Source organism: Mesoplodon bidens (assembly GCF_964165515.1).
Source record: "Mesoplodon bidens genome assembly, chromosome: 5".
NCBI lineage: Eukaryota > Metazoa > Chordata > Mammalia > Artiodactyla > Ziphiidae > Mesoplodon > Mesoplodon bidens.
Window position 1 is genome coordinate 114941629 of NC_138161.1, and position 20666 is coordinate 114962294.

Here is a 20666-nt window from a genome sequence, read left to right on the forward strand (position 1 = left end):
CGCAAGAGGTTACTGGACACTTTGAAGAGGGCAGTCTAGCGGTGGGTTTGCAGGAACTGAACGTTGCCTGGGTGGCGAGGACACAGGAGCAGCAGCTATGTGAATGGGTTCCTGTGGTCTCAAGTTAGCAAGCGTGCAGTTGGAGCAGAGCGGTGGCAGCTGTGGGGTCAGGCACAGCCTCGGGGCGGGAGGACCCTGGGTGTCTTAAGGCCAAGAGTCAGGGGGAGAATCTGCCGAGTGTGGAGGGAGGAACGGTAGTGAGGGCAGGCAGGGCAAGCGTCAGTCTGAACCCTGATGAGCTTTCTGACTTCTGTCCCCTGCAGGGCTCAATATCGGCCCCGTAGTGGCTGGGGTGATTGGGGCCCGCAAACCTCAGTACGACATCTGGGGCAATACAGTGAACGTGGCCAGCCGCATGGACAGCACTGGCGTGCCCGACCGCATCCAGGTGAGTGCAGGAGCACCCATGTGGGGACCTCTGTGTGATGCTAAGTGGTCTTCCGGCAGGCCGCCCGCTGTTCCCAGTCAGAATTTCTGCAGCCAAGTTTGAGGGTGATGGGGCAGTTGGCGCTGGTATCTTGGAAGCTTGGAGAACACAATTGTGTTTTGGTCCGTCGGTACCTTGGACAGAGCTTCTACCCTATGCAAGCCCTCTACTGGCCACAGAAGGAACTGGGGGGGATGAGGGCAGCCAGCTGCAGATGCCAAGCCACCAGGCACGCAGAGCAGACACGAGGCGGCCGCAACGAGCAGGGTCTTGCCAAATGGAGCCCACAGCACTCAGGGCCTAGCTCTGAGAACCAGACGAGGCCAATGGTCCCGGGATGGTGCTCTCACCAGCCTCAACAGCCAAGGGGCCTGGCCAGAGACCTGGAGACTTTCTCCTCTCTTCATCCTTTGCATCTGGTACTTGTGATTCTCAGGCCTGCTGCTCTTCAGCTGCTTTTCTTTATTTTCTCAGGCCTTCCTTGATTCTTTCTGCTCCAATCTGACACAGAGAGGCCCTGGACTGGGCTCTAGTCCGGCACCCCCGGGTCCCTGTGAGGCTGTGGCTGGTCATTTAGCCTCCCCGGCCTCAGTTTTCCCAAGTGCAAACTGGGCCATTGTTAAGGTCCTTGCTCACACTGACGCTGCTTAACTGGCCCCTAACTTCTGTCCCCTGGGGGGCCTCTGAACAAAGGGGCTGACCCCGGCACAGCCCTGGTTGGCCTGCGGGTGCTGCCTAAGGGCCCTGGCCAGATGGCCTTCTCTCACTTCTATCCCTGTGCCAAAGCGGGGGGGTGGGGGCGGGGAAGGGACAGCAGGATGGGAGTGGAGGTCCTCAAGGGAGATGGGGAGACGGGATAAGTGTTTACAGAGCCTGCAACCCCGCCCACAGACAGGTGTGAGGGGCTCAGTCAGTAAGCACATGACAACCCAGCACCTCGCCTTTGCACGGGGCTTACCTTTCACGGACTATGCTGCCCTCTCCTCCCTGGTCCGACAGCAGGCGTGTGATGGGGGCGCTGGCGGGGGCCGGGCGCTGGCTATGCTCGGAAATGGCTCTTGGATCACCTTGTGGTGCGGCATTCGTCGTCCTGCTGCTCCTGTGCCCCCTGCTCTGGTCCTTCGCCCTGCAGTAGTGCTGTGTCATTACTGAAACCACCTGTGAGTTCTCCTGTTTATTCCAAAAGCCAAAGCAGAGACAGGCAGTACCATCTGAAGTGAATCCGGGCTCTAGCATTTATTAGCTACCTAACATCGGGCAGGTGACTTAGATTTTATGAGCCTGAGATCATAGTTCTTACCTCACAGAAGGATGAAATGAGATCAGCAGTGGTTCTCCAACTGTTTGTGGTGAAAAAACGGTTTCTAGAACTTTCTGATCACTCAGGAGTTAGACTTTGGTAAACCCTTGGGCACTGATTGTGGGGAGTCAGACGGCTGTGAGCTCCTGAGCACCTCCCCTCAGTGTCTGCACTTCTCCCACTGTGGACGATGACAGGCAGTTTGTGGGCTACAGGCACACGTGAGGTGCTCGCCACGCCACGCAGCAGGGGTGGGTGCTGCCGTCCTTCCGGTTTCTGAAGCCCTTCATTGGACGAACCGCCCCGCAGGGGCACGCCGCCCACCCTTCCGAGTCGGTGGCAGTCAGGGCTCAGGTCATGAATGGCCTGTCCTCTCTCCTCGTTTGCCTCCTAGGTCACCACAGACATGTACCAGGTGCTGGCCGCCAACACGTACCAGCTGGAGTGCCGGGGTGTGGTCAAGGTCAAGGGCAAAGGCGAGATGATGACATACTTCCTCAACGGAGGGCCCCCACCCAGTTAGCAGCCGCCGCGGACGCCAGGCAGCCTGGCCTCCAGAGAAACGGCGGAAGCCTCGCTCCAGCCCACGAGGCCGCCCTGAGATTTTCCACTTTGACTCCAGAAGCAGCTTCTGCCTTGGCGGGCGGGCGGTCTCCGTCCCAGGCCCCGGGGTGCCAGCGTCCTGCGAGCACCAAGCTGACCAAAGATGTCTCCCCCTGTAGTAGACGCCGCCAGACTCGGTCGGAATCTCGTTTTCTACCGGGTGCTGCGGCGCGTGCGCGGGCGGAGAGGCGCCGCTGGAGGGGCCTGGGCGCGTGGCATCCCCGTGTGCGGGGCTGCGGGAGCATGGCCTCGGCGGGCGGGAGGCGGCGCCACCTGGCCCCGGGCCCTGGGGCTGCTTTTCTATGTGAGCCTTTAAACTTCAGACCGAGGCCGCGGCCCTGCTCCGTGGTGGAGGGGGCCCTGGGTTGGAGTGCTGGCTTTGGAGGGACCTTTTCCTCGCGGGCTCCTCCCACACCCACACCCACAGCCGGTGCCCCTGGAGGGGGCAGAACTGTGAGGGGGAGGCCAGAGGCCCCGGAGCAAGGAGTGGCGGTTCTGAGAAAAAGAAAATATTTATTAAATAAAACAAAACACGTTTCTGTGCCCTTCTTTAGACTATGCTAGTTGTATGCGTGTAAGAAACCCACAGGCAAAGCAGGATGCCACTGGGGAGGGAGGGCGGGGATCCCAACTTGTCTTTTTGTATTTTTTACTTTGTATTATTGAAAACCTTGGAGATCTAACAAATATACCAAATTCTATATTTTGTAAATTCTCTATATTAGAAAACAGCTGTGCACAGCAGGGCATTTGTGCTCATTTGTACTGTACGTATGTCAATGTACTTGAGTGTGTGTGTGTGTGTGTGTGTTTATGCTGCGGAACTGGTCTCATTCAGGACACCTGTTTCCCTCACTTCAGATTTCCCCAGGTCCAACCAGAACGGTGAGCATGCCCTTTCGGGGTACCATAGGTAGGAAGATGCATGCACACATTACCCCACCTCTCTCTCTCTCTCTCTCTCTCTCTGTCACACACACACACACACACACACAACACACAACACACATACACATACACACACACCCACATCACTTCCCCTAAGTAAAATGCAAACAAAATGAAAAGAAAACAAAAGCTTCTTTCCCATCTCAGGCCAAGTTGGAATCAAGGGAAGCAGCCTCAACCTGCGGTGGACAGCTCGGCCACCTTCCACCCTTCCACTCCCTGAGATGTCAGCGTTTGCTGCCTGCAGAGAGGCAACTCCTGCAACTCTGAGAGCTCAGCTGGTGTTGCGGGTGTGAGGAAACCTCGCCTACCTGGCTCCTCTGTTGGCCGAGGTGCAGGTGGCTCTCTAGGGAGGTGATCTCTCAGACTTGGGCATGTAATGTGCAGCTCTCAGGCAAGGAAAGGGCGGTGGCCTTGCTCTCCACCTGCAAACCAGACAGAGGAAAGAGTAGGGGCCAGCTTCAGAGTCCATGGGGCAAAGCTAGCAGAAATCTCGTTTTGTCTGATTTTTGTTTTGGGGGGAGGGAGCAGTCAAATATACCAAGAAAAAGCTCTATTTTTTTATACCCTATGAGGGAGGCATTTGGGAAATGATATACTATTATAGAGACATACTCAAACAGAATCCTTTGGTCCTGTGCCCAGATCTTCTCGTTGCTTCTCAGGGCAGCATTATTCTTGCCTCCAACATGGGCTTGAAGGAGGTGAGGAGGCAGCTATATGCCAGCTGCAAAATGTTACTTTGATGCCCACCTGCCCCACCTCTCACTGGACACTAGCACCACCCTCCCCTTTCCACACACTGTCTCCCACCCCAGTTTGAACACAGCTCTGAGAAGCAAAGCTTATGGACCTAAAACTGGCAGCCTTAGTCTCTCTCTGCTTTTGCTGCTCCAGCCTCTGAATTCTGCATCACGCCTCTTGCATCTGTCACGAGGGGCCGGCTCTCTCCATGGTGTTGTATTCAAGTCCCTGACCCCTCCATATGGCCCGCCAGTGGTGCTGGGTTTTCCTTTTGCTCCCAACCTGAGTAATGTGTGTGCTGAGTTTCTCCTGTGTTTCCCCGGTTGGTCATGGCCTCCCTGGCCTTGTGGGGACCCACCCTCCCCATCCTGGCAGTGACTGGTGACAACGTGTAGTGTTAGCTCTTCATTCCCTCCTAGGGGTGGGCACACTTTTTATCCCTGCTCTTGCAAAAATGAATACAATTATGATTTCCCATGGAAATTGAAAAGTCTATTTAACTAATTTAACTATTAAACACTTTCACTGGTAACGTGTCCTGGTCTGATTTACATCTTGGGCGGTGGGCCTGGCTCCAGCTGGAAGAACAGTGCACTCAGCACAGGAGAGGCACTGCGGAGGGAGCCTCAGAGGGTGGAGAGCGCCCCTGAGTGGGCACAGCGCACTGCTGTGGCGAGAATGTCAGCTGAAGACTGCAGTCATTGTAGCAGCAAGTGGGAGAACGCTGGTGACCTTGGACTGGTGACCTTTGACATGCCAGGGTGCAGGAGGCTGAGGGATGGAGAGAGGAGGAGAGGGACCAGGGGTGAAGGGGACAAGGGATGGAGGATGGAACCAGAAAAGATCCAGGGTCAAGGGGAGGATGTATTAAAACAGGTGAGCCAAACATGTTTCTTTGCTAAGGGAATGAAAATTGAAAATACAAGAGGGAGCACAGATCATCAAAAGGACCCAAGTAGGTGGCAGTGGGGGAGATGTAGGCAGGAGGTGAACTGACTTGACCTGGATAGCTAAGAACAAGGGTTACCCTTTATTAGGCATTCTGTGTGCCAGAGCATGGGATAAGCACCCTACAAACATGACTTCATTTAATCATCCTGGCCACCGCATTTCACTGACGAAGAAACAGAGAGGTTGAGTTACTTGCCTAAGTCCACACAGCTGGTAATTAACAGATGAGATTAAACCGGGCCTGTCTGCTAAGCCCACGCAGGGAAGTAAGTTCACGTGTGTCCAGGACTCCTCCCCTGAGAGGAAGGGAAAGGGGGTAGGAAGCCAGGGGACACTTTTCAGCAATTCCCAGCTGCTGCACCCATCAAATGCAGGGTTATATTTGGGTTCAGGAAATAAAACCAGAGGGGCTTGGTCAAATTAAATTGAACACAAGTGAAAATGAAGGAACCGTTGAAAGACACTTCACTGGGATTCATTGCAACAATGGCCACATGGGGACACAGATGTGGTAGTCCTGGTCCTAGGCAGGTCTCCTGCCCCAAAGAGAATAGACATCATTAGGAATTCAAATGTGCGTGGTGAGGGATGTAATTGCATAGACCTAAAGTTTAATTCGAAGATCTTTTCAGGGTGGAGTGAAACGGTGGGTAATTGTTAGTCAATTCCATTTCACCTGTAACCTGCCTTCACTAATCAAGGTCATTTTAATTGTTCCTACAAAAGACTTGCGTGTCGTCCAATCTGCACGTAGCCGAAACAATAACATATTGGCCCGAGTTGTTTTCCAGAAACTTAGAGTCAGCTGCTTCTGGTTCAAGCTGAGCTGGTTAAGACTCTTAACCACCAACCGTTCAACTAGGCATGCGCAAGTGACCTTTTGACCGAGCAGAGGCCTGTAGCTTAGTTACGCTTGCGCAGAACAACGATTTTTGCACCTTTTTCCAATCACCTTTCCCCGCCCTCCCCGGTCCTCAAACCGCCCTGCTTCTTTATTGGTTATCCTATATAAATACCTCGAGCCCGTTGCCTTGGGGAGGTGGATTTGAGGTGTGTTCTCCCGTCTCCTCTCTTAGCTGCCTTGCAAATAAACCCTGTGTTTGCTGCAAACCTTGGCGTCTCAGCGTTTTGGCTTGCTGTGCTTCGGGGAGCATGAACCTGGTTCCGTAACAGGTTTGGTGAGCCAGCCAGAAGGTAAGTCCAAACGGAGTTTTGCCCATGGCTCATCAGCCCCTTGCCAGTATTGAGAGCCTGTAGACAAGTCCAAGTAGCTGCCTGGGCCATTTGTTCCGGGGACGACCTCTCCCACCCCCTACCCCGCCCCGGATTTCACCAGGGAGGTGCCGCTGACCTCCGGCGCTTAGTTTCGTTTTGGAGCGAAGGAACGGTTTGGAAGATGTCTTTTGGATGAGAAACCTTGTTAAAGAAACATACCTGTGCAAGCCTGACCAGATCATGGGCTGGAGGCCCACCTGGCGGGATTGTGGCAGATGAGGTAAAAGATTACAGCTGCTGAGGGACCCTGTACCTGGGTTAAAGGCTTGGGACTCCCCGTTTTGTTTTGGTTTGCCTTGGTTTTGTCTTGGTCTTGTTTGTCCATGTCTGTGTTGGGTTGTCTTACTTATTAAGAACTGGCTATTGGGGATTGAGCTTCTTGGTGACCATAGCAAGGACTGGCAGAAAGATTTTGTTGCTGTGAGCACCTGGCAGTAAAGCCCCTTCAAAATCGGAAATGTTAATTCAGTTCCCTCTTGCAGCCTTCTAGGCTGCATTCTCCAAAACTGGGGAGATCTCAGTTATAAATCCATGGAAAAGAAAAAGATGCTATTTTTTGGTAACACTGCATGTCTTTAGGCCTAAGACCAAAATGGCCTGAAAATGGATCCTTAAATTACGATACAATTTTTTTTTGCTTTTGAATTTTATTTTATTTATTTTTTTATACAACAGGTTCTTATTAGTCATCCATTTTACACACATCATTGTATACATGTCAATCCCAATCGCCCAATTCATCACTGACCCCTAACTTGACCATGTCCTAAGAGTTTAATAATAGGTCTGGCATTCTGTGTGCCCCCTCAGGATATGTCTTTTGTCTACACTTTGATTACCAGTCTAGGGCCTTTGAATGCCTTGACAGCTGGCACATAGGTGGCATTTGATTACTGGCATTGTGGAAGGAGAATGTTGCCTGCCATTCCAGTTCAAGAATCAAGCTACCAGTTATGACAGCTACTGCCCGTTGCTCCCATGGTGTGCACTGAGGGGAATTCAGTATGGAAAAACAGGATGCATGTTGTGCTTTGGATGATGGCCTTATATAGTAAAGATGCGTATCTAAGGAATAATTTGAATGAGCCCAAACTCAAAAGACCCCAAATAGCCAAAACAATTTTTATTTATTTTTATTATTTTTTTGAATTTTTGAATTTTATTTTATTTATTTTTATACAGCAGGTTCTTATTATCCATTTTATACATATTAGTGTATACATGGCAATCCCAATCTCCCAATTCATCTCACCACCCCACCCCCACCTTCCTGCCACTTTCCCCCCCTTGGTGTCCATACGTTTGTTCTCTACATCTGTGTCTCAATTTCTGCCCTGCAAACTGGTTCATCTGTACCATTTTTCTAAGTTCCACATATATGCGTGAATATACAATATTTGTTTTTCTCTTTCTGACTCACTTCACTCTGTATGATAGTCTCTAGATCCATCCACGTCTCTACAAATGACCCAATTCCGTACCTTTTTATGGCTGAGTAATATTCCATTGTATATATGCACCACATCTTCTTTATCCATTCGTCTGTCGATGGGCATATAGGTTGCTTCCATGTCCTAGCTATTGTAAATACTGCTGCAATGAACACTGAGGTGCATGTGTCTTTTTGAATTATGGCTTTCTCTGGGTATATGCCCAGTAGTGGGATTGCTGGGTCATATGGTAATTCTATTTTTAGCTTTTTAAGGAACCTCCATCCTGTTCTCCATAGTGGCTGTATCAATTTACATTCCCACCAACAGTGCAGGAGGGTTCCCTTTTCTCCACACGCTCTCCAGCATTTGCTGTTTGTAGGTTTTCTGATGATGCCCACTCTAACTGGTGTGAGGTGATACCTCATTGTAGTTTTGGTTTGCATTTCTCTAATAATTAGTGATGTTGAGCAGCTTTTCATGTGCTTCTTGGCCATCTGTATGCCATCTTTGGAAAATGTCTATTTAGGTCTTCTGCCTATTTTTTTGATTGGGTTGTTTGTTTTTTTTAATATTGAGCTGCATGAGCTGTTTATATATTCTGGAGATTAATCTTTTGTCTATTGATTCGTTTGCTAATATTTTCTCCCATTCTGAGGGTTGTCTTTTCATCTTGTTTGTGATTTCCTTTGCTGTGCAAAAGCTTTTAAGTTTCATTAGGTCCCATTTGTTTATTTTTGTTTTTATTTCCATTACTCTAGGAGGTGGATCAAAAAAGATTTTGCTGTGATTTATGACAAAGAGTGTTCTTCCTATGTTTTCCTCTAAGAGTTTTATAGTGTCCAGTCTTACATTTAGGTCTCTAATCCATTTTGAGTTTATTTTTGTGTGTGGTGTTAGGGAGTGTTCTAATTTCATTCTTTTACATGTAGCTGTCTGGTTTTCCCAGCACCAGTTATTGAAGAGACTGTCTTTTCTCCATTGTATATCCTTGCCTCCTTTGTCATAGATTAGTTGACCATAGCTGCGTGGGTTTATCTCTGGGCTTTCTATCCTGTTCCATTAATCTATATTTCTGTTTTTGTGTCAGTACCATATTGTCTTGATTACTGTTTCTTTGTAGTATAGTCTGAAGTCAGGGAGTCTGATTCCTCCAGCTCTGTTTTTCTCCCTCAAGACCACTTTGGCTATTTGGGGTCTTTTGTGTCTCCATACAAATTTTAAGATTTTTTGTTCTAGTTATGTAAAAAAAAATTGCCATTGGTAATTTGATAGGGATTGCATTGAATCTGTAGATTGCTTTGGGTAGTATAATCATTTTCACAATATTGATTCTTCTAATCCAAGAACATGGTATATCTCTCCATCTGTTGATAGCATCTTTAATTTCTTTCTTCACTGTCTTATAGTTTTCTGCATACAGGTCTTTTGTATCCCTAGGTAGGTTTGTACCTAGGTATTTTATTCTTTTTGTTGCAGTGATAAATGGGAGTGTTTCCTTAATTTCTCTTTCAGATTTTTCATCATTAGTGTATAGGAATGCAAGAGATTTCTGTGCACTAATTTTGTATCCTGCTCCTTTACCAAATTCATTGATTAGCTCTAGTAGTTTTCTGGTGGCATCTTTAGGATTCTTTGTATAGTATCATGTCACCTGCAAACAGTGACAGTTTTACTTCTCCTTTTCCAATTTGTATTCCTTTTATTTCTTTTTCTTCTCTGATTACCATGGTTAGGACTTCCAAAGCTATGTTGAATAATAGTGACGAGAGTGGACATCCTTGTCTTGTTCCTGATCTTAGAGGAAATGCTTTCAGTTTTTCACCATTGAGAGTGATGTTCGCTGTGGGTTTGTCGTGTATGGCCTTTATTATGTTGAGGTAGTTTCCCTCTATGCCCACCTTCTGGAGAGTTTTTATCATAAACGGGTGTTGAATTTTGTCAAAAGCTTTTTCCTGAATCTATTGAGATGATCTTATGGTTTTTATCCTTCAATTTGTTAATATGGTGTATCACGTTGATTGATTTGCGTATATTAAAGAATCCTTTCATCCCTGGGATAAATCCCACTTGATCATGGTGTATGATCCTTTTAATGTGTTGTTGGATTCTGTTTGCTAGTATTTTGTTGAGGATTTTTGCATCTGTGTTCATCAGTGATATTGGTCTGTAGTTTTCTTTTTTTGTAGTATCTTTGTCTGGTTTTGGTATCAGGGTGATGGTGGCCTCACAGAATGAGTTTGGGAGTGTTCCTTCCTCTGCAATTTTTTGGAAGAGTTTGAGAAGGATGGGTGTTAGCTCTTCTCTAAATGTTTGATAGAATTCACCTGTGAAGCCATCTGGTCCTGGACTTTTGCTTGTTGGAAGATTTTAAATCACACTTTCAATTTCATTACTTGTGATTGGTCTGTTCATATTTTCTATTTCTTCCTGGTTCAGTCTTGGAAGGTTCTACCTTTCTAAGAATTTGTCCATTTCTTCCAGATTGTCCATTTTATTGGCACAAAGTTGCTTGTAGTAGTCTCTTAGGATGCTTTGTATTTCTGCATTGTCTGTTGTAACTTCTCCTTTTTCCTTTCTAATTTTATTGATTTGAGCCTTCTCCCTCTTGATGAGTCTGGCTAATGGTTTATCAATTTTGTTTATCTTCGCAAAGAACCAGCTTTTAGTTTTATTGATCTTTGCTATTGTTTTCTTTGTTCCTATTTCATTTATTTCTGCTCTGATCTTTATGATTTCTTTCCTTCTACTAATTTTGGGTTTTGTTTGTTCTTCTTTCTCTAGTTCCTTTAGGTGTAAGGTTAGATTGTTTGAGATGTTCGTTGTTTCTTGAGGTAGGATTATATTGCTATAAACTTCTCTCTTAAAACTGCTTTTGCTGCATCCCATAGGTTTTGGGTCATCGTGTTTTCATTGTCATTTGTCTCTAGGTATTTTATTTCCTCTGATTTCTTCAGTGATCTCTTGGTTATTTAGTAACGTATTGTTACCCTCCATGTGTTTGTGTTTTTTACGTTTTTTTTCCCTGTAATTGATTTCTAATCTCATAGAGTTGTGGTCAGAAAAGATGCTTGATATGATTTCAATTTTCTTAAATTTACTGAGGCTTGATTTGTGACCGAAGATGTGATCTATCCTGGAGAATGTTCCGTGCACACTTGAGAAGAAAGTGTAATCTGCTGTTTTTGGATGGAATGTCCTATAAATATCAATTAAATCTATCTGGTCTATTGTGTCATTTAAAGCTTGTGTTTCCTTACTAATTTTCTGTTTGGATGATGTGTCCATTGGTGTAAGTGAGGTGTTAAAGTCCCCCACTATTATTGTGTTACTGTCAATTTCCTCTTTTATAGCTGTTAGCCGTTGCCTTATGTATTGAGGTGCTCCTATGTTGGGTGCATATATATTTATAATAGTTATATCTTCTTCTTGAACTGATCCCTTGATCATTACGTAGTGTCCTTTCTTGTCTCTTGTAACATTCTTTATTTTAAAGTCTGTTTTATCTGATATGAGTATTGCTACTCCAGCTTTCTTGTGAGTTCCATTTGCATGGAATATCTTTTTCCATCCTGTCACTTTCATTCTGTATGTGTCCCTAGGTCTGAAATGGGTCTCTTGTAGACAGCATATATATGGGTGTTGTTTTGTATCCATTCAGTGAGCCTGTGTCTTTTGGTTGGAGCCTTTAATCCATTCACATTTAAGGTAATTATCAATATGTATGTTCCTATTACCATTTTCTTAATTGTTTTGGGTTTGTATTTGTAGGTCCTTTTCTTCTCTTGTGTTTCCCACTTAGAGAAGTTCCCTTAGCATTTGTTGTAGAGCTGGTTTGGTGGTTCTGAATTCTCTTAGCTTTTGCTTGTCTGTAAAGCTTTTGACTTCTCCATCGGATCTGACTGACATCCTTGCTGGGTAGAGTAATCTTAGTTGTAGCTTCTTCCCTTTCCTCACTTTAAATATGTCATGCCACTCCCTTCTGGCTTGTAGAGTTTCTGCTGAGAAATCAGCTGTTAACCTTACGGGAGTTCCCTTGTACGTTGTTTTTCCCTTGCTGCTTTCAGTAATTTTTCTTTGTCTTTAACTTTTGCCAGTTTGATTACTGTGCTTCTTGGCGTGTTTCTCCTTGGCTTTAACCTGTATTGGACTTTCTGCACTTCTTGGACTTGGGTGGCTATGGATCCTTTCCCGTGTTAGGGAAATTTTCGACTATAATCTCTTCAAATATGTTTTTGGGTCCTTTCTCTCTCTCTTCTCCTTGTGGGACCCCTATAATGAGAATGTTTTTATGTTTAATGTTGTCCCAGAGGTCTGTTAGGCTGTCTTCATTCCTTTTCATTCTTTTTTCTTTATTCTGCTCCACAGCAGTGAAATCCACCATTCTGTCTTCCAGGTCACTTATCTGGTCTTCCGTCCCAGTTATTCTGCTATTGATTCCTTCTAGTATATTTTTCATTTCAGTTATTGTATTGTTCATCTCTGTTTGTTTGTTCTTTAATTCTTCTAGGTCTTTGTTAAACATTTGTTGCATCTTCTCAATCTTTGCCTCCATTCTTTTTCTGAGGTCCTGGATCATCTTCACTATCATTACTCTGAATTCTTTTTCTGGAAGGTTGCCTATCTCCACTTCATTTAGTTGTTTTTCTGGGGTTTTATCTTGTTCCTTCATCTGGTACATAACCCTCTGCCTTTTCATCTTGGCTATCTTTCTGTCTAAATTACGATACAATTTTGCAGCTAGGTTTATTTTGTAAATATGAAGAAAAGTGGAATGAAATACCTGTGTACAGTCTTTTATGTCATTGTATCAGAGTAAACCTGTGCAAAGAAAATAAGATTACAATCCAATAGGAAGGGAAGGCAAAGGAGCCTGTTTTACTTGATCCTAATGAAAAGGAGGATGACTTGCTGTTAACTCAGTGGAACACTCTGTCTGCTCCTCCTCCACCCCCATATGATGAGGCTGCTGCTCCTTCCCTGCCAGCACCTGAGCCATAGTCTCAGGCCCCCCTCCCCCCATCTCTGAGGATCGAGAAATAGGAATGGTCTCCCCCTCTCATATCCACCAGGGAGCTACCAAACTCAGGTAGGGCAATCCTACTGTCAAGGCAAATCCTCATTGCGGGTATAAATGCTGAGACTGAGCAGCCGATGGCATTGATCTGGGTCCACACCCCCTTTTCAACTTCAGATTTAATCAGTTAGAAGAACAATATGCCAGGACTTCCCTGGCGGTCCAGTGGTTAAGACCCCTGCTTCCACTGCAGGGGCCCGGGTTCGATCCCTGGTCAGGAAACTAAGATCCCGCATGCTGCACAGCACAGCCAAAACAAAACAAGAACAACAATATGCCAGTTTATAGAGATGACCCCCAGAAAATGGAAAGTGTCTTTCTGATTTCTGAAACCCACAACCCGGGCTGTTGTTGAAAGTTTATTAAATTCCCTCCGCACTTCAGAAGAACATAGAATGGTGCTGGATAAAACTAGGGAGGAAGTAGATGGGCTTCATACAGAAGCCCCTGGTAACCCAGTACAGGCTGCTGCAAGCGTAGCTAGCTGTACCAACAACGGACCCTAATTGGGACGAGAATGCTGAACTTTATCAAGATTGCATTCTTGCAGGATTGCAAAGAGGGTGCCAAAACAAAGAAGCCTTAATAGAGTACGGGAGGTAAAACAGAAACCGAATGAGGACCCTTCAGAATTTCTAGAAAGGGTCTATAAAGCCTATAGGCAACATGCAGATATAGACCCTAAGACCCAGGTGGGATTGCCCTACGTGAGTTTGGGTAGCTCCCTGGTGGATATGAGAATTTAAAAGATGTTTAATGACTTTTGGTGAGAGCAACCCCGATATACAGAAGAAACTGCAGAAGGAGGAAGGGGCTCTAGGGCTGCCTGTGTCTCATCTTGTTGAAATTGCCTTCAAAGTTTTTCATGGCAAAAACCAGGTTCAGGAGAAAAGGGAACAGTGGAGAGCAAAATAGGCCTCTGCCTTAACACAGGGGAGAGCTAGATCAAATCGAGGACCCTCACAAGGGACTCGGCAAAAGGTAGGAGGCCTCAAGCCCCGAACTGCCACTCGAATGGGGCACTCAACAGTGGGACCCTGGCAATGTGCATACTGTAAACAGGAGGGACACTGGAAAAGAGATTGTCACATCCTAAATAAGACTCTTGAAGGTAAACAGGAGGCACATCAGATGTGAGAATGACAGTGACTGAGAATGACAGGGACCAGGGGCTCCTTTACATCCTGCATCCATCAATACAGAACCCCAGGTGGGAAGTCAACTTTTGGACTTTCTAATGGATACCGAGGCCACTTAAGTCTTAAATACCCGGCTTTGTAAACTGTCTTCTGAGGCTAGGTATCCGGAGAGACCTTGAAAAAGCCCTTTCTCCAGATGCTAGACAGTTAGATGGGGGACACCCATCTAAAGCATGGCTTTTTATACATGCCTGAAGGCCCCATCCCCTTCTGGGGTGAGATTTACTAAGTTAAATGCCAAAGGTACCTTTGCACCTAGATGAATGGACATTAAAATACCACCAGGGCAGGCTTACACATTGCAGGCTCTATTGCTCTGACCCTGAAGAGAACATCCAGCAACTGTCCAAGGAGAGATATGGCAGAAGGTAGGAGGCCCAGAGGTGTGGGTGGATGTGAGACCAGGGAGAACAAAGACAGTTATACTATACAGGTTAGGCTTTGCCCTGGGGCAAAAATTCCAAACTTAAAAGCACTACCCATTAAAGAAACAGTGAAAGCATGGAATTCAACCCCTGCTAATGGCCTTCCTTGAATATGATTTAATACACCCCTGCCTGTCACCTTCTAGTACTCTTAATTTTACCAGTCAGAAACCAGACACAGATGAGTATTGGTTTGTGCACAAACCAAAAACAATCAAACTGTAGAAGATATCCATCTAGTGCCTAACCCATACACTCTGCTCACTACTTTGTCTGGAGATTTTTGTTGGTTTACCATTTTGGATTTGAAAGATGCCATTTTTTTGGTGTACCCTTGAGTTTTGAATCACAAGAGTTGTCTGCTTTCGAATGGGAAGATCTAGATACCAAAGTTAAACAGTACTGCTGGACAATACTTCCTCATTAAACCGTACAGCTTGTCTTGGGACTCAGTAGAGCACAGGTTGCTGAAATCTCAGAACTCATCTCAGGGCTTAATGAAGCACAGGTTCTTTTGTCTTGGCGCAGAAAGAATCCAGCGAGAGGCAAAGGGACAGGCAAGATGTGATTTATTAGTATAAGACGCTTGTGAGAGATACAAACAGGCATGCAAGGGAGTGCCACCCCGAGAACTTAGTGGGCTATAGGTTTATCATCAGAGGAAAAGTGGGGAGGGGGAGAAGACCACCTTCTTCCTCATTCTGGAGTAGACGTCAAACTCCCAGCATCAGCTCCTCCTCCACGTCGGACAGAGGAGTTTTCTTGTCCCTACATAGGCAAACTGGCACTGTCACAGCGCTAAGGAAATGAGCAAAAAGGCGGTAACATATATGAAAACATGGTGAATCATCTCAGGTTTCAGTATAATGTCACCTTTCACTTATATTTCTCCTCTTAGTACATGCAGAAAAAGCGCCTTCTCAACATTCATTAACTTGCTGACTTCACGGGGTAGGATGTGGGTCTCATTCCACCATTGTTTTGTTTGGGGGCATGTCTTGTGTTTCTGTTGCTTGGTTTAGTTGTTAAGCAAGCTTCCTTTCTTGAGTGATCATTAACTCACAGGGGTCTCCCATACTTTTTTCTCTACCTACAGTTCCCTAATGGAATTAACTATTTGATCACCTACTCTGTCCCTATCACTCAGGGATTAAAAAATCCCCATGATGTTTGGAGAAATCTTGGCAAAAGACTTGAGGGGCTCTCAGTTAAATGAGGGAGCCCTGCTCCAGTGTGTAGATAATAGTCTGTTTTCTTATAAGACAAAGGACACCTCAGACCAAAATACAGTTTTGACTTTGAACTTCTTGGTTGAACGAGGTTATGAGGTGTTTAATAAAAAGGCACAGATTCTCAGCCTTCTGTTAAATATTTGGGTTTTGAACTTTCACAAGGACAGAGACTTAATCTTTGACAGAAGGGGAGATCTCGCCAGGGTTGCAGTTCACTAACAAGAGGCAATTGTGGGGATTTCTAGAAATGGCCGGGTTCTGAATTTGGATCCCTAACTTTGCACTCATAGCAAAACCTTTTTATGAAGCTCTTAAAGGAGTAGACAGTGAACCTCTAAACTGAACTGGGGATGCCACAAGGCATTCCAGGTCAAGAAACTGCTAACTGTCCTGGCTGTAGGTCTTCCAGATATCATAAAGCCCTTTGACTTATTACTGAGAAACAAGGAATCAGCCCTGGAGTCCTAACTCAGAACCTGGGCAGCATAAGGAGGCCTGTTGAATATTTCTCAAAGCATTTAGATACAGTCACTAAGGGATGGCCAGTTTGCCTTCTGGCCACAGCAGCTACCTATGATCTTATATAAGAAGCAGAGAATTTTACACTAGGAGAACTTACCACTGTGCATGCCCCTCACTGTGTACTTCCCCTCGTAGAACAGAAGGGAGAATACTGGTTAACTTCAGGAAGATGGGGAAAATATCAGGCCATATTATTGGGTAATCCTAATGTTTCTCTGAAAGCAGTCTCGTCTCTGGACACAGAATGTCACCTGCCATATCAGCAAACAAAGAATGTTGCAGCCCTCAGCCACTGCAGCGGCCCCTGACAGTGCACCCTGAGGGGATTCAGGATGGAGAAAAATGGGATAGGTTGTTATGGTGCATATCAAAGGAATGATTTCAGTGAGCCCAGACTCTTGCATCTTCCCATACAAAGAAAAGCGCTAAATTCATTAACTTGAGATGTCTGTTGCTTTAATTAGCAGTAATGTTCGACTACCTGTTTTGTTTTTGTTTTTTTCTGCAAAAACTCCTCTATGTCCTAGCTCCTCCGATACCTCTTCAGTACAGTCCCTCAGAGCTATCCAAGAGGCTGTATCCTGGGCTTATATCCTCAGTAATGCCCCAAATAAGACATAATTCTCAACTTTCAGGTTGTGAATTTTTAAGTTGCCAAGATGTTCACAGATGGAAGCAGCTTTAGGGACCAGGGCCAACGCAAGGCTGTGTATGTGGTACTGACTCATCAAAAGACACTGGAAGCTGAAGCCCTTCCCCCAGGCACCTCTGCACAAAAGGTGGAACTTAACAGCCCTGATGAGAGTCTTCCACCTAGGTAAGGATGAAAGAATAACTATTTTCACTGATTTCAAATATGCTTTCTTGGTGGTCCATGCCTATGGGGCTGTTTGGAAAAGAACTGTTAACTTCAGAAAAGAAGGAAACTAAACATGCCAAGAAACTTTAAACTTATTAGAAGCTGTCATGGAGCCAAAAGAATTGGCTATTGTCCGCTGTGCAGGACATCAGAAATCTGGTTGTCTGACTGCTTGAGGGAATAATCTAGCAAATTCCTAAAAATAGCATAAATTTTAACAATATATCTGGCATTCTGTGTCCCTTAGGCTACATCTTTGTCTGTGGTTTCGATTGCTAATCTTAGGCCTATGAATGCCTTGACAGCTGGTACATAGGTAGTATTTGTTTATTGGGATACTTAGTCACCTCCTTTCTGTCCACAATCCAAATGAGACCCAACATTGGACCAGGTCTTTAAAATTGTTCTCTAGAATAAAAAGGACCACCTACTTGCTTGGGTATCAAGAAGATGAATTGCTCGATAGAGCAATTTTGCCATGTTGGGGAGTCTCATCACATGATCAGAAACCTTACCCCTAGGGTAGCTGAAACAGCAAATGAAAATGCTTTAGCTATGACTGGCCTACAAAGAGAAACTGACTCATTAGCCAAAGTAATCCTAGAGAACTGCATAGCTCTAGATTATATTCTGGCTCAACAGAGTAGGATTTATGCTATTGGTGATACCTCCTGTGTATAAATTAATGATTCTGCTGAAACAGAAAACAGTATAGACAATTCAGCAACTGGCTATAAGTATCCCCAGAAGTATTGGGTCCAGACTGGTTTTCAGGACTATTTTCCTGGATTCCCCAAGAGATTAGATCTGTATGTCAGAGACTATTAAACCTTGGTTTATTTATACTTCTCATCCTTTTATTTGGGTATTTAGCTATAAACTGTACTCTTAAATGCTGTACCAAGACTTGTTAAGCTTGAAGCCAGGAACAAGGGTATTTTCAATGAATGCTAAACAGTTTCATTCCTAAAGCCCTTGTTAGGGCTACCCTACTTAGCAGGAAGTAGCCCAGAGTGGTCATAACCCCTCTTCCCTCAAGATTGAAAAATAATCAAAAGATTCAGGGAACTGAAACAGTGGGTAAACATTAGTTAATTCCATTTCACCTGTAATCTGCCTTTGTTAATCAAGGTCATTCTAATTGTTGCTACAAGACTTGCATATCCTCCAAGCCTCATGTAGCCTAAACAGTAAGATGTTTGCCCGAGTTTTCCAGGAACTTGAGTTGGCTGTGTCTAGTTGAGCTGAGCCAGAGTTAGCTGTGTCTAGATAGAGCTGAGCTGGTTAAGACTGGAGGGGACCACTAACCCTTCAACTGGGCATGTGCGAGCATCTTCTCAGTGCCCTTTTGACATGAGGGCTAAAACTGCACCCTCTGAACATGCAGAGGCCTGTAGCCTAGTTATACCTGCACAGAACGTGGATTACCACGCCTTATTCCAATCACCTTTCCCCACACTCCCCATGCTTCAGACTGCCCTGCTTCTTTATTCTTCATCCCATAAATACCCTGAACCCCTTGCCTTCATGGAGGAAGATTTGAGATTTGTTCTCCCATCACCTCTCCTGACTGCCTTGTGAATAAACAAGGTTTGCAGTAAACAGTTCTCAGCATTTTGGCTTGCTGTGTGACAGGCAAAACAAACCTAGTTTGGTAACAAATTTGGCAAGCCAGCCAGGTTACCTCCAGATGGAGCTTTTGCCCATGGTTTGTTGGCCCCTTGCTGGTATTGAGAGCCTGTGGACAAGTCTCAGCAGTTCCCTGATTCTAGGGACCATCCCGTGGAATTCCCCAGGGAGGCACTGCAGACTTCTGGCACTTAATTTTCTTTTGCAGTGAAAAAAGTTTGGGGTTTGGGTTGGAAGGTGTCTTTTGAGTGAGTGACCTCATTAAAGAAATGTCCCTGTGCCAAGATTGTTTGGCAGTCCTGTCCAGGTCCTGGGTTGGAGGTCCACCTGGTGAGAATTTGGCAGACAATATGAAAGATTACAGCTGCTGAGGTACTCAGTACCTGGGTTAAAGGCTCGGGCCTCTGGATTGTTTTTTTTGTTTGTTTTGGTCTTGTTCACGTCCATCTGTGTCAGATTGTCTTAGTTATTAATAGCTGTATTGGGGCTTCCCTCGTTGCACAGTGGTTGAGAGTCCGCCTGCCGATGCAGGGGACATGGGTTCGTGCCCCGGTCCGGGAAGATCCCACATGCCGCGGAGCGGCTGGGCCCATGAGCCATGGCCGCTGAGCCTGCGCGTCCAGGGCCTGTGCTCCTCAACGGGAGAGGCCACAGCCGTGAGAGGCCCGCATACCGCAAAAAAAAAAAAAAAAAGAGAAACGTTTAATTCGATTTTTCCCCTTGGAGCATTCTCCACAATTGGGTGACTTTCAAAGGAAAAACTTTCTTGTAACACTGCATGGCCACAATACTCCTTAGATTCCAGAGAAAAAAGCCCAAGACGGGGCTCCTTTGACATTCCAAAACTGGTTTTGTATATGTGTTAGAGAAAGCTGGCTTGATTAAAACATTTTCAAAATTCTGACCCTAAGGAAACAAGTCTTTCTAGGAAGAACTTGCATTTCTATCCCTGTGCCTTTGAGATGTCAGTGTTCAACCAGGACTCTCAGGGACTCCTATCTTACTCTTACTTAGACTGTCTCCAAGTCCTGAGATGAGAGGAGAAAAAGAGGCCTTTTTAAACTCAAGGAGGAAAACTGAGATCTGTGTGTGTCTATAGGGATGTATGTATGTCTATATGTACAGTTATAAATATGTCTCTACCTCTGGATTTTACCAAAATTAACTTGTAAATGAGCTCTATTTAATTGGCTTAAAGGAAATTAAAGTTTATATGAATCCTAAAACACAACAGAAACTAAGCTAAATTTTTAAAAGGATCACACGATCTAGGATTTCTTCAATGAATAGCAAGTTTAAGTTGTTGATTTAATACAGACATATCTTTAGAGTCATTAAGTATAATACTTTCACTGTACCTAGATATACTATGTCAAGTTCATATCTGTTACAAAATGTTTTAACAAGAAAATTAACTTGGTATGATAAAACTTAAGTAAATTAAATGTAAATGAGAAGAGGTTTTTAGGTGAACTCTTCAGGAATAACTATGTTTTTGGAATGTCTAAAAATAGTCTACAGATTTTGGAAACTTGAAGCTTCAGAGTTTTGCTAAATTAAGTTAAATAAATTCATTAAATATCCAGATTATTTCAAATAAGATACCGTTAGAACATTAATTGCTAAACAAGGCTAAGTTTACTTTTTGTCCTCATACTAGAGAGGAACTCAAGGTGTTTGGGTTTACTAGACACACCTCTTATACCACATTGAGGAAAGAAATTATGCTGTGAGAAAATGTTTCTAGAGGCTATAGAATATGTTCATAAGTTGGTTAATCAGGAAATGCTGGTATGACAGACAGTTCACAATTACTCACTTCTTGGTTTTTGCTGGAGATGAAGGTTTTAAAGGGTTAAATTGTAACTAAAACTACTAGAAATATGGGAAATAGTTCAGTATGCAAGAAAAGTAGGATGTATGTGTTCAGTAAAAAGGTATGAGGAATGAAAATCTGTTGTGTTAAGGGAAAAGAAAGTAATTTT

General features: G+C 44.8%; 1 protein-coding gene across 1 annotated transcript in view; it reads left to right on the forward strand.

Moving 5' to 3' along the window:
- Window positions 1-2947, forward strand: part of ADCY5 (adenylate cyclase 5) — a 154173-nt gene extending 151226 nt beyond the window's left edge. Inside the window, exons 20-21 of the mRNA XM_081235070.1 lie at window positions 324-448; window positions 2182-2947. Of these exons, the coding sequence (XP_081091196.1) occupies window positions 324-448; window positions 2182-2310 (254 nt within the window). The 3' untranslated portion in view covers window positions 2311-2947. The remainder of the gene's footprint in view (window positions 1-323; window positions 449-2181) is intronic.
- The last annotated feature ends 17719 nt before the right edge of the window (window positions 2948-20666 follow it).